This window comes from Yarrowia lipolytica, chromosome 1E, assembly GCF_001761485.1.
Source record: "Yarrowia lipolytica chromosome 1E, complete sequence".
In the NCBI taxonomy this organism is placed as follows: Eukaryota; Fungi; Ascomycota; class Dipodascomycetes; order Dipodascales; genus Yarrowia; species Yarrowia lipolytica.
Window position 1 is genome coordinate 2,198,837 of NC_090774.1, and position 13,638 is coordinate 2,212,474.

The 13,638-nt window shown below is 50.4% G+C and overlaps 6 protein-coding genes and 1 non-coding gene across 7 annotated transcripts; 3 read left to right on the forward strand and 4 right to left on the reverse strand.

The window, feature by feature from the left end:
* Positions 1–1,569: 1,569 nt before the first annotated feature.
* YALI1_E22004g (uncharacterized protein) lies at positions 1,570–2,634 on the forward strand (the record flags this gene model as incomplete). Its single annotated transcript, XM_504099.2, has 1 exon — positions 1,570–2,634. One exon carries the CDS (start codon positions 1,570–1,572, stop codon positions 2,632–2,634), a length of 1,065 nt encoding a protein of 354 aa, XP_504099.2.
* A 115-nt stretch (positions 2,635–2,749) lies between these two features.
* YALI1_E22029g (uncharacterized protein) lies at positions 2,750–4,117 on the reverse strand (the record flags this gene model as incomplete). The annotated part of the gene is made up of 1 exon (XM_504100.2): positions 2,750–4,117. The coding sequence occupies one exon, from the start codon at positions 4,115–4,117 to the stop codon at positions 2,750–2,752; it is 1,368 nt and encodes a 455-aa protein (XP_504100.1).
* A 307-nt stretch (positions 4,118–4,424) lies between these two features.
* YALI1_E22041g (uncharacterized protein) lies at positions 4,425–5,333 on the reverse strand (the record flags this gene model as incomplete). Its single annotated transcript, XM_504101.3, has 1 exon — positions 4,425–5,333. One exon carries the CDS (start codon positions 5,331–5,333, stop codon positions 4,425–4,427), a length of 909 nt encoding a protein of 302 aa, XP_504101.2.
* Positions 5,334–6,099: 766 nt separating this feature from the next.
* On the forward strand, positions 6,100–6,181 carry YALI1_E22049r. The gene has a single exon. It is a non-coding gene; the product is annotated as a tRNA-Glu (tRNA).
* A 611-nt stretch (positions 6,182–6,792) lies between these two features.
* YALI1_E22070g (uncharacterized protein) lies at positions 6,793–8,184 on the reverse strand (the record flags this gene model as incomplete). Its single annotated transcript, XM_504102.3, has 1 exon — positions 6,793–8,184. The coding sequence occupies one exon, from the start codon at positions 8,182–8,184 to the stop codon at positions 6,793–6,795; it is 1,392 nt and encodes a 463-aa protein (XP_504102.2).
* A 2,057-nt stretch (positions 8,185–10,241) lies between these two features.
* YALI1_E22111g (uncharacterized protein) lies at positions 10,242–12,290 on the reverse strand (the record flags this gene model as incomplete). Its single annotated transcript, XM_504103.2, has 1 exon — positions 10,242–12,290. One exon carries the CDS (start codon positions 12,288–12,290, stop codon positions 10,242–10,244), a length of 2,049 nt encoding a protein of 682 aa, XP_504103.2.
* A 573-nt stretch (positions 12,291–12,863) lies between these two features.
* On the forward strand, positions 12,864–13,409 carry YALI1_E22117g (uncharacterized protein; the record flags this gene model as incomplete). The annotated part of the gene is made up of 1 exon (XM_504104.3): positions 12,864–13,409. The coding sequence occupies one exon, from the start codon at positions 12,864–12,866 to the stop codon at positions 13,407–13,409; it is 546 nt and encodes a 181-aa protein (XP_504104.1).
* Between the last annotated feature and the right edge of the window lie 229 nt (positions 13,410–13,638).

Consider the following 13,638-nt stretch of genomic DNA (forward strand, 5'->3'; position numbering starts at 1 on the left):
ACAGGTTATGACCAGGTAAGGGGAAACAGGTATTTCCGATGGACTTGATGGTGAGTTCTCCTAGTTTATACCTTCAAAAAAGGTATCCTTTTTGGTGACAGCATCTCTTGGAGCTACAGTTTCACCTATGACCATTAATGAACTCATACCGACTGAGGAGTCGGCCCGTACCAAACCCGAACTCGACCCGACTCGACTCGACTCGGCTCGATAGTCACCCTTCCCTACCTGCAACTTGTTTCAGCCTTACTATCGCCGGCAATTCTCCTTCGGGTCTCTCGTCGGTATCCAGTCAGTTCAATGACTGTTAGGCCAGTTGAGTCTCGCTCGTTGCTCTTTCAGCCCATGGCGTAGTATTCGCTCAATGCTCCCCGGAATTGATCTAGGCCGTAGCTCGAATAGCGCCCACAACGGCCGGTAAGGCACAGGCTGGTTTACCGAACAGCCACCAACACTACTCGTAGCGTAAACCGGCATATACCTGGCGGAGTCAACAGTCGACAGTCGACAGTCGAATGGTAACCAGCTTGGTAGCCAATCAGCCAATCAAAGCAGTCTAGACGGGACTCTCTGCCAAGAGACAGCTGCTACAATGGTCCCATTCTTACCAGATCATGCTTCAAGCCATTGTTGATGCTGGAGGTTAGTTGTTCCGCGCCGTATCCAACCCCAACCAAAGTGAGACTAGACTACAACGCCATTCTGGACTCAACAGAGTCCGACGGCGACCAGAATATTTTGCGATTCGCGAACCGTCAATGGATGACTAAGACGTACAGTTTTAGTCATGTATTATTCCCATGGGGAAGAGTCCTGTTGGCAATGAAGTCCAATTGAGAATGTAGTCCAATGAATAAGCTACTTGTAGTCAAAAAAAAAGAGAAAAAAAAAAAAGAAAGTCCAAAATGAAATAAAAGTCCAAAATCATATTAATGATATTAATGATATTAATGATATTATATTCTTTGAAAGTGTCCAAAAATGGTAAACACCTGCCACGTGACCCAACAAACGACGACCCAAACCCACGTCACGTGACCCCACTGCACCATAGGACCAGGTCAGCCCGACGCTCAACCATCCATCCCGCTAGTGCGATAGAATATGCCTCGAAATATCCGCCCTGTGGCTCAGTCACAGCACGTGATTTGTGCGTCTAGTTTTTCCTGAACCCTATCCGTCTCCCACGGTCGCTTGACCAAAGGCAAAAAAATACCTTGTTGTTTGCTCGACTTTTGGTCACAATTTTTTGGTAGAAACTTGTAGCTGATTATACTGTCTCTCTCCACATGCCCTATATATCTCCTTCCCCGTGCGCCAAGAGGCTCTTGGGCTTGTCGACTAGAGGGGGATTTAGACTCCTGCGGGGAAACGGAACAACTTTCATCCAATAAAATTCAACTCCGCGGGACATTACACCAGGGCTATTCAGCACAGTTTGAGAACGATCCAGCGGACACCAGAAAACACGCGTAAGCGCTTCCACAGAGGCCTTTTCAACCACCGTCTCATCGCTTCATCGGCCCCGGCCCCCCCCCCGACCTACTCATTTTCTCTCTCACGTGACCCATGTCCTTCTACCCCATACTGCGAGGTCCGGCCAAACAGGAGAGTCCACCTCCTCCTCCGGCTCCTAAAAAGCGGCGAAAGACCGCTCGGGCCTGTCTGCATTGCCAGAAGGCCCATCTGACCTGTGACGAGGGCCGCCCGTGCGCTCGCTGCATCAAGAAAAACATGGGAGACCAGTGCGTGGACGGCAAGCGGAAACAGGCAAAGTACTTGGTGGGACTCCCTCCGACGCCTCCAGGACAAGCGACGCAACAGAAACAGCAGCAACAGCAACAGCAACAGCAGGCGGTGCAGCATGGAATGGGCCCTCCGGACACGGACTTCGGCTCGTCTGCCGCCAACTTGGAATACTCCATCTTGTCCAACATTCTGGGTCGCGGAGACACGTCTTCACCTCCAGACTTCTTTCCCGCCCAAAGTCCCCATATGCCGTCTCCCATGTCGATTCCGGGTCTTCACATGGAGGAAGAAGGCAGCCAAACTGCGGGAACGCCCCAGGGATCGCCGACAGACATCTACACCAGTATAACAAAGCCCTATGCGTACACAACGGGGTTCCATGCGCTGATTGCGTATCTCAAAAGCCGGTTCGAGAAAAAGGAGCTACTGGACGTGGTCAAAAGCATGGCCTTCTACCGGCCGTCGTTCATAGCCACCACCCAGACCCTGCAGTACGAAGATCTTGTGTTCATGGAAAAGTGCTTCCAACGCACGCTGCTGGAGTTTGAAAAGTACATTTCGTTAAGTGGAACGCCCACGGTGCTCTGGAGACGAACCGGCCAGATAGCTGCCGTTGGAAAGGAGTTTTGTGTGCTGACGATGCGATCGCAGGCAGATTTGCTGAGTCAGTTCATCATCGAGTGCATGGACAACAAGTCTGTGGTACAGTACTTTGACGTCTTCTCCGAGCTGGCGTTTGGAGACAGCAGAGGCACGATTACCACCACGTTTGGCCTCACCAAACCCTCAGGCGAGGTGGTCAACACGGCGTGTTCGCTGACCATCAAACGAGACGTGTTTGACATTCCCATGATGATTGTCGGCAACTTTCTGCCTATTCTGTAGGCGCCATGTAATTATTTATTCTGAACGAAAACAAGAGAGCAATTACTTGTATAACTAACACTTTGTAGATATTACCTGAATATGAATGATATAGATTACGAGTATTTACCTATCCCTACAACCGCATGAGCCGCTCTTCATCATCCTCACCGTCAATGTCAATAATGCCCCTCTCCTCAACCCGTCGCTCCTGAACATCTCCTCTAGACACGTACTTGACGCGCTTCAACTTGGAGTCAGCCATGGCCGGGTTCCACACGTTCTGCGAGTTCAGCTCCGCCACCTCTTGCTTTTCAGACTTGATCTTGGACTCAAGTTCTCTCAACTCCTCGTCATCTGTGCTATCGTCCTCCATTTCCTGCTCTCGGATCTTGCCATCCAGACCCAGCGAAATGACATGCTTCTTGCCCTTTTTCCGAGCGTCTCGTTCCTCCATCTTGGCCATTTGCCGCTGCTGCTTCTTGAGCTGCAACGCCCTCTCTGTCGCCGAAGCCCACTGGTTGACACCTGCCGAGGGCAGTTCAAAGTCGCCCACGTTGTCGATGATCCGGGTTCTCTCCGCCTGACTGTCCTGGAACGCCATCAGGGTGTCAAGCCGCTCCTTGGCCTGCTGAAGCTCCTTCTCCTTGGCCTCCTGCGCCTGCCGGTTCTCCTCCTCCATCTGTTTGATGGCCTCTTCCTGCGCAGCCCGCCCCCCAGCATTAGATAAGTTGTACTTGATGGCCTTTTGTTTCTTTTTGGGCACCGCCTGTTTGGGGGCGTTCACAGACCGAATGTCCTCCTTTTGTTGGTACAAAACCGACGAAATTTCATTGCGCTCCTCCGCACTCAACAGAGGAGTGCCACAGAATGTGCACGGCCCTAGCCCTTCCTTCAGGCAATGGATCTTGCCACAGTTCATGCAGTTGGGGGCAACCTCCAGCAACGGGTGTCGGGAAGCCATGCAGTCGCATTTTGCGCGCGCCGTGGTGCCGTCTTTGCGCACATCTCCATGTTCCACCAGCTCCAGGTCCCGTAATGCCTGGTCGATTTCGGCAATCGAATCCACCTTGATTTTGTTTTTGGCCTTGGTCTTGGGCTTGAGATCCAGCAGTTCGGAAGTTGTTGCTCCGCCCTTACCCACGCCGGCCAGCCGGTTGCGAGGTGTCTTTTCCTTCTTCTGTTTCTCCTCCTCCACCTTTTCTCCTGCCGTTCTGGTGGCCCACGATGCCTTCTTCTTGGGGGGCTCGCTCTTGGCCATTTTTTCAGCCTTGGACTTCTCCAGCTTCTTGGACGAGAACCGCTTGCGGTTGAACTCCTCCACAAACCGGAACACCGGCTCAGACTCGCCCAGAAGCTCCACAAAGTAGCTGTGCACCTCCAGAGGATCGGTTTTCTTCATGCCCTGATCCACCAGCTGGGCGACGGTCTCCTTGTCGAACCCGCCGAGCAACCGGCCAACCATGTCCTTGGCGTACTCTTCGGTCACTGTGTATTTTTCCATATCGTTTGAATGAAGGAATTAGGAGGTTGCTGGGATCAAGTCGTACCAAATGCTGGTGATAAGCATGCATGACCAGGCAAACTGCACGTGATTTGATAAAAGAAAACAAAAAAAAATATACAAAAAAATACGTAAAAAATTGAATATAATGTAGGAGGATGGGAAAATGATATCAAAGTGGTCAGAATAGTTGATTCTTTCCGAATTTATACTCGACGATACTTTTATAGAAATACTCATACTCTCACGCTCAAATGTCTAGTAAAATCAATTCTATGTCTATGTCTAATAAATAATGTGGCACCTTCTAACAGAAATCAAAGTCGGGGAAACCGAGATCAACTCCCCACTTGGGCTTGGAAGTTCGGTGGATACCCTCGGTCTTGTGCAGATCGTTGAGAGCCTGCAGGTCTTCCTTGGACAGGTTGACGGCGGACTTACCGTTCTCGATGATTCGAGAGTTGGTGACGGACTTGGGAATGACAACAGTGCCGTTACCAATGTGGTAGGAAGTGAGAATACCGCCGGGAGAGGTCTCGTACTTATCGGCGAGCTTGAGAACCAGCTCGTTCTTGAGCAGAGGGCCTCCGACAGATCCGAAAGGAGAGAAGGCAGTCATGATGATGTTGTTCTTCTTGCAGAACTCCATGAGCTCGAGCTGGGGCAGCAGAGGGTGCAGCTCGACCTGGTTGACAGCGGGGACCACCTCGGCCTCCTTGAGCAGCTCCTCCAGGTAGGGAATGGAGAAGTTGGAGACTCCGATGGACTTGGTCTTGCCGGTCTTCAGAACGGCCTCCATCTGCTTCCAGGTCTTAGGCTGCGAGCCGGACTCGTCAATGTCTCGAGATCCGTCCGGTCGCAGAGGGTAGACGGGGTCGTTTCCGTTGGGGTTGAGGGGCACCGGCCAGTGGATGAGCAGCATGTCGACGTAATCGAGACCCAGTCGCTCCAGCGACAGATCCAGGTTCTCCTCGACTCGGTCATGGTAAGTGACCCAAATCTTGGTGGTGACAAAGATGTCCTCTCGCTTGACACCCTTTTCCATGGCCCGCTTGATACCGAGACCGACCGCGTCCTCGTTTCGGTAGTTGAAGGCGGTGTCAATATGTCGGTAACCTCCCTCGGTGAGAGCGCACTCGACAGCTCCGGCAACCTCCTCGGTGGTCGACTTCCACGTTCCCAGACCGATGGCAGGGATAGTCTTGCCGTTGTTCATAGTGAAGTCGATAGAAGTCCCATTGTGTGTGTTGTGTGTGTGTGTGTGTGTGTGTGTGTGTGTGTCAATTGGTGTTTGATGCAGACTCCAGGGGGGATCAACCACCTATATATATACACATTCGGCAACGCTCTCGGATCATTCTGCTCGTAGATTCTTCCGGACCTTGAGTATATCCAGCTTGGAGGTTTCGTGTGACGTAATGGTGTGCTTGGTGGACGCAGGCATCTGCAGTTTTCGGTGGTGCGAAATGACGTACATTTTTGTCCCTCTGAAAACTTGACGCACATTTCTGGCCCTGGCCGGCAGAAAAGATCACCACTTGACGTCATAGCAAGCGGCATTTTCTACATGTTTTGCGAGCGAATTTTGTAGAAAAATCAAATCGAAACAAGAACCGAGCGGTCCGAGTGCAAACGAGAGCAACAGCAAATGTATTCGTCCAGATGATGTAATCAATAATTAGACTGTACAAAGTCCGGAAAATGTGCACTAAAATACAGAGAGTAACACCGGAGGAGTACCACGAAAAGGACGCACCGTGTTTGGATATCAGCCTACACTTTCCTTCAGTAGATGCCCAATATTTAATGAATCTGTTGAATGTCTTAATAATCTATTAAATTCGATTTTTAATCTCTCCAAATCCACAATTTTTATTTATCTTATTTATTTTATTCTAATCAATTTATTTTATGTTCTAATTTTACATTTCTAGGAAAATACTTAAGCAACCCAAAATATGCAACTACTTTACTTCATCAAATCCGATATAGTGTAGGGGCTATCACATCACGCTCTCAAGTTGAGAACCGTGGAGACCGGGGGTTCGATTCCCCGTATCGGGAGTATGTGCTTGATTATCTTTTTCCTTCACAATTTCTCACCAAAAACCCACCAAATGTGGAAAGAGGTGCGTTTTTTTTTATTTTATATATTTTCTTTTTTTTTGTTCGCCATATATACTGTATGTTAATTTTTACAATCTGAAAGAGTTTATGGGTATTGTTCAATTAAACAGGTTGTACTACGGAATGCCAGAAAGTGGCCAAAAGTGATCGTATATAGAGATTGTTGATCTTTAAGCAGTATTTTAACAAGCAGTATGTTATATTTACGAGTATTCTGTCCAAACTGCTTCCATCAATATAGATTCACACAACTCTGCGAGCATGGTATGTATTGTAACCCCGAAACTGGTTCTGACTTTAACAAAACTTTCAACTAGCTCAAGTCATGGTTGATTACTGTACGATTATAAATTAAAAAAATACTTGTAATGGCATGCCACGTACGAGACGATATTACACATGACGATATCTATCGAGTTAGTATGAGATTCAATTTCGTCGGACACTATAATAATTACATGTGAAGAGTCTGGAATCACCGTGAGAAAGTGCAGAGGACAGTATGGCCAGAGAGAACGCACTTTGCTGGCTCTGGACAAGTACAGGTACTAGTGAATACCAGCAAGACGAGCGGTATTGAGATGTACAGAAATGTCCAAATCGTCCGTCTGCTCGGCAATCTGGTCCAGCTTCTCATTCTGCTGCTCCACCTCCTCATTCATGGCCAAACCCAGCTTCTTCAGACGGCCAGCAGCGTTGCTGAGCTCGTCGAGATTATTGTCAATCTCGTCTTCCAGAATATCATCCTCTTCGTCGGCCTCAAACTGGTATCGGTCTCGGCCCGGTCGGCTGCCGTACTTGCTCATCATCTCCTTTCGGTGCTTGGACTTCTCGCCCACACCGTCCAGAGCACCCACCACTCGCTGTTGCGAGTCGTAAGCGTCTCGGCGTCGCTGCTCCCTCTCCACCTGCGCCACCGCCCGCTCTCGGCGGATGCGGTCCTCCTTCTCCTGAGCTCGTCGCTTCGAGTTGAACGGGTTGCTCACGTGAGGAGCGAACATGGACCGCGTCACTGTCTTCAGCTCCTTGGCCTTATCCTCGGCAATCTTGTGTTGTGTGGTGGCCAAAGCCAGAGTGCTGTGGATGTTGTAGAGCCGTTCACCTTGAGATCCAAGCATACCAAGGGTATTTCGGCCACTCTCCTCGGCCTCGGCGGCGTGTCGAAGGGCGTTTCGAGTCGAAGCGGCAGACTGTTGCTTGGTGAACCGAATCTGCTGCTTGACGGCCTCCACGTCCTCATCCTCCTGCTCCTGCTCCGTCTTCTCCTCCTCCTCAAGCACCGTGTCAAACTCGTGGCCCTGGTTGTAGTTGTACGTGTAGTTTTGCTTGCCGTACTCCTGCTCGTTGCCGTATGAGTACGAGTCGACCCGGCCGAGGTTGAGAGTAGACCCTCCTCCCAGAAGCAGATCCTCTTCCTCATCAACCGCCACGGTCGCCTCGGAATACTCGGCCACGGCAGCCGTCTGAGGAGCAGGCGCAGCAGGCGGTTCTTTCTGACGCACCTTTTGAGACAGCTCTTGTCGAGGCATAGACATGACCGACTCGGCGTACTTGGGCTGCTCAGACAGGGCCGGGTTGTAGCTGCTGTCCATGGGCGGATCGTCTCGAGGTCCAAACAGCGCAGTCTTGTCCTCCTCGAGCTCCCGGTCAACGTTGCCAAACCGCGATCCGTAGCCCTGGTTGGCAGATGCGTAGGGGTTGACGGCACCTGGCATGGGGGGCGGGGGCAGCTCGGGCTCCTCGGGCAGTCCCACGTCATAAACGGGCTCGTAGTCGTCTCGTTCTGCGTCGTTGTAGTCTGTGGGAGCCACGTATTGGCGCGGTCGAAGTCGTGGGTCTTCCAGGGGTGGAGGTGCCTCTTCCTTTTTGCTTCGTCCAAACCGCTTGAACTTGGACGACTTGGCTGGGGATTCTTTTGGTGGTGCTCCATTCTGAGGCATGCTGTAGGGACTGTTTTTGTGGCGGGCGGGGGAGCGGCGGTTGTTGCCACCGTTTTTTCATTTTGTAGGGGGCTGCCGTTGCTACACCGCCGTTGCTGTTGCTACCGCCGTTGCTGTTGCTACCGCCGTTGCCGCCACCTCCATTGCTGTATGGATCACTGCCTCCGTATGGTGATCCGGACGCTCCACCTGCGGCGGCGGCGGCGTAGGGGTTTCCTCCGCTGGGCTGTTGGTTCTGGACGGCGTAGGGGTTGCTTCGGGCCGCCGGAGGAGCCGCAGACGACTTCTGGGTCACCTGGGCGGCGTAGTTTTTGTATGCATCGAACTTGTTTCGGTTGTAGCCGTTGACGTCGGTCTTGACCAACAGACCCGCGTCTTGCATCGACTCCCGGATCTCCGACTCGGTCGGATCCTTCTTTTTGAACATCTTTTTGAACCCCATCGTTGCTGTGGTTTTTCCGTGACTGTGTGTTGGTGCTGGTGCTGGTGATGAAAACGATTAGCTGATGAAGTGTCTATTTCCAGTGCATCCCAACGGCATTCGAACTGTATTTTCGCATCGAGGCTGTGCCCTCGTAAAAGTAGTCCGAGGAAAGAACAGCCAACAACCGAGACGGTAGACAAGCCCGTGGCGGCGGGGGACGGGGCTGTGTGGACTAGTGGGTCATGTGCTCGCTCCCCTTTGATTTGTTTTTAATTGCTTTCCTTTTTTTCCCCATTTTTCCCGCGCTATACATCCTCCGTTTCCCCTTGGCTTACCCCCCTTTTTTTTTTCCTCAGAAAAATAGCCCCGAGAGGGGACGGTGATCTGCCCAAGGGGTGATAAGCGTTATTTCGAGTCCAGTAGAGTGACAGCTTGTGACCAACTCTAAGAGAAACGAGACAAGATCGAAAGAGAGGGTTGGTAGGAGCTGCCAGTACCTTCTACGTAGGAAAATGTACCTTCTACTTGTGGCTGCTACTGTACTTGTAGCTCCAGTGCTAACTGGACTGTAGTTGAGTTGCTCGTACTCGCGTCAGAAAGCAGATCGCCACTGCAGGGGTATTGTAAAGAGAGTAGCCACTCTTATGCGGTGAAGAACATATCTGGGGTTTCGAGTGTCGGAGTAAGATGGGAGTTGTGAAGATATATATGTTATACCGGAGTCTTTCCTACCCTCGCTCGTGAAGTCTTGCTATTTATATAGAGTTATTTATAGAGTTAGTTGAGGTGGAGTGGGTCAAGTAATGTCAAGTAATGTCAAGTAATTGTTAAGTAATGTCAATTAATGATCTACAGTAGTAAGGGTAAGTATGACCGAGTAATAGTGAGGAGTATCCAACTACGTCAAATGAGAACATAAAACAGTACAATACAATAGCCACATATAATACAAGCTTGGGTAGCTAGAGGTACTATATGTACTCGTATGTAGTTTTGCCACATTCGAGAGAGTTTACTTTATCAGGTTTTTTGGTGAAATTATATATAATATATATATTCTTTCAAAGCCAAAGTTATAAATAAATGAATGTATGCCGAAAAAATATATATACACATATATTAAAAATGTGTGAATGTAAAAGATAGAAAACGAAAAATCTGGACCAACAATACAATAATAACACCAAAACAGCAATAAAGAGCCTCTACACTCTCTATACCCCCTTTACGACACCCTATACGCTCATGATCGTGTTGGTAACTCCAAACAACCAGAAGTCCCGAGATAAGATATTCTGTTGGCTGAGCTCAATCGCCCCACAAAACAGAAGATACTGGATACACCCAGACCTGTCAAAGGTCTGAAGATGCTAATACAGACAACGACAAGGATAGCTTTACCTTGGATCCATAAATATATATACATATATACATAGGATCGACGCTCGCTGTGTCCGACAAACCTCGGATCACCAAACAAGGTTGAGATAAGAAATCGGTGCATTATCGAAACTCTTTCTAAAATACCGAAAATCGCCAGATGATCAACACCTTTCATCTCATCATTATTATAACTTATAAAACTGCTTCAACATGCAAACCCACATAAGACTGTGTCTTCAGGGTCTTCCTTTCATGGAAGGAAGACACTGGAGTAAGACTCAACATCCCGCCGACAACACACACATCCCTTGAAGTTCTTCCACTGCAACTCATGGCGACAAATTCCACACAGAGCAAAACATCGGCAAGGCCACACAATGACGGACCGTTCTTCGTACTGACAAACAACACAGTACCGTCGTTCGTCCTTGCGCTCCATGCCTTCATATCGTTGTCGCGCCTCCATAATCACCTGGGCGAGTTTTGTTCCCTCGTCTTCAGCCAACAGACCAAACTTGGACCGTGTCAGCCGATGTTGGTTCATGTGGGCAGTCAGAATCTTGGACTCCTTCGCATTAGGCTGGGAGATGATGGATGTTAGTTCCGAGGGGTCGTACAATGTCTGGAGTTCTGACTGGCGACGTTTTCGAAGTCGGCTCTTGTGCTGTCGACTAGTATTGGTAGTCTCTTCAGTTTCTGTTCCAGAAGACGATTCAGAAAGAATGGCCTGTTCTGCAATGGTCTCTGAGACCATCATCTGCTCTTCCAAAACGTCGTCGCTATGCATTCCCTCGTCGTCGTACACCTCGTCACCCCACTCCTCGTCTTCCTCACTTCCATAATCCGAGTGCAACTCGTACGCCATATCATCCTCGTCGTAGACAGGTTCGGTATACACGTAGTCCTCCTCTTCTGATTCATCAGCAAACGACGCCGACAGAATCGTTATCGTTTCGCCGTCGGAAGTGTGGAAGCTTTGAGTATGCGGCTGCTGAGCCTTGGACTGGAAAATAGACCGGAGCATGCCTCTCAGAGTAAAAAAGACCATGAGGGAATAGATGCGCAGAAACTCAACGTAAACACGAACGCGGTCCATGAGCTGGTTGGCAATACCCACATTGTACTGGTCTATCAACTGCTTGACCCCATCAGGGGGCATAAAGACTTGGTTGCCGTACCCCGGCGAGCTTCCCAGTTCTCGAGTTCTGTTCGGATCACGGAAGAACCGAAGCTGCTGGTCAATCCAGGTCTCGGAAGGCGTCTCCAGGTATCCGGCGTTAATGTATCTGTTTTTTGACGCAGACTTGGTAACGTTGTTGCTGACAACCTCGAACCAGGTGTAGAAGTCCTGCGAGAGGGACACACGTTCAAACAGAATGGAGGGCACCCTTTTGCCTGTCATGAGCATAGTGGCCACCTCCATGACGACTGTGCTGAAGATGACGTAGGTGTAGATGACCTGGGGCATGAAACCCAACACCAGAATCAGCGGGAAGTTGAGCAGTCTTCCCTTCATGGCCTGAACCTGGAAGAAGGCTAGGAACGACAGACCCACCAGAGCCGAGGGGATAAGCCTGTATCTGTTGAGTTTGAAGATGGCCAGCAGGTGAATAAATACGTGGCTCACGAGCCCCATCAAGCATATGACGATAATCTCGGGAACCGGCTCCTTGAGCTGGGCCGCTTCGTGGAACGACAGAGAGTACTCTATCAGAGACATGTTGGACTCTGAGTACGGCACCTGGCCCTGGATGAGCGACACGAACGTCTCGACGAGCTGGGAGATGCAGATGCACCTGAACATACCTGGGTAGGCGTCGGTCAGGGTGTCTTTTGTGAGCGAAGATGCCGGCAGCAGGTAGCGCGCCAGAGCGCCGATCCAGCTGGGACCCCAGGTTGCAGAGGCCTTAAACAGTCGCCACAGGTGCGGCAGAGACAGCATGATGGGGATACTTCGTGCCATGGTCTGGCTGGCAGCCGGCAGCACCGTGGCTCTTCGGCGCTGTGCAAACTCCCACATTCGGTTCATGATGACGGCCATGATGACCGACGTTGACGCGTACGAGCTAACAATGTAGACCACGTGGATGGTGAACTTGGACTCGGGCTTGAGCCAGAACTCGAGGTTTTGCTGCAGAGTGTCGGCAAACGGAGGGGCAGACTGAATCGTGGCCGTGGCTGTCTGGGCCGTGATAGACGAGAGTGTGGGGGTGATCTGGGCGGAGTCTGAGACCAGCGTTTCGGTCGCCGCCACCCCGAGGTCGCCCCCCACCCACTGCACAAATTCCAGAATGTCCATATAGACCAGAGTCGTTGGTGTGGGGATGGTCTGTTGGAGTCAGTCGCACACAGCTCTACTGCTAGTCGGAAATTCAATTAATTAACTCGGAAGGTGGGAGGATATGTTGGGGTGCTTTATCGGTTGCTTTATCGGGGAGAGAGAAACGCGATTAGACCACCCCTCTGGGTGGGTTTATATTTCGAAAAAATATCCAAAATTCGCGGAAACGACTCTTCTATATTACTGGATATTTTTCTCTATTTTAAGTATTTTTCAACCCCCCCAAACACCCCCCTACTGTTCACCCACCCACCCCCGCCGCTCGGCTTATCTCCCTAACTTGCTAACCCTATTTGCCCATAGTGAGCAGGTCTCTACTGGTATGCCAACTACGGACCAACTAGGGACTTTTCAGACTTGTCAGACATGTGATAGTTGCGCTATGGTGGATTATAAACGACAAAAAACAAGACCTTCTCACATGATGACCGCCCATCAACATCCACAAACTCACGGCTGACTTCCATCAACTCTCTTGGAATCAAACTCTCCCTCATCACCTCCCCCAGTCGCCCTTCTCCAGATACCACCATGCCCGCAAGTGGAGAATTCACCTGGCAACTCACAGGAAACGTGGCCATCAACACGCTCTTCTCGGCCGCTTTCCCCGTCTTCACAGCCATCTACGCCATCCGCGGACTCAAGCAGGGCGCCATTGAGACCGCGAGCAAGTCCGAAGCCCGTCTGGCCAAAAAACTCGACATTGACGCAGAAACTCTGTACGAAAACTACTCACCGCTCATTCTCATCGGATACCCAATCTTTGCCGTCAATCTGCAGCCGCTGGGAACTCTGGCTCTTCTCTGGAGCCGAACCACCGGCCTCATTGACCATCTCTCTGATCAGCAGCTGGAAAATGCGCTCAGCACATGGTCCAAGTTCTCACAAGTCTACACCTGGGCAACTGGAGGCATATGCGTGGCAGCCCTGGGAATCTGGTCTCGACGACGTCAGCAGCGACGTAGCAAGCAGGTGACCAAGAAGATGCCTCTTTTGGGCGCTCCCGAGATTTCTCTGCTGCTCTTCTCGGCTATTTTCCTGCCCGTTGTTAGTCAGCCCATTGAGGTGTTCCCTTGATTACTATAGAGCGATGATAACATTGCTGTCCAAAATGTTGATGTTATTTATATGATATGAATACTGGAGACGAGACTGGCTGCCTACGTACAGTACATACTCGTCAACTATTAGGCCAAGTAACAATAACGTTCAAGTAGAGTGTTCTGGAAGAACCTGGAAAGGGGGTGGTATTGGGCGCAATTGATAAGAAAGGAGCGGTTTTTTCGTTTGAAATCGCATCTTCCAG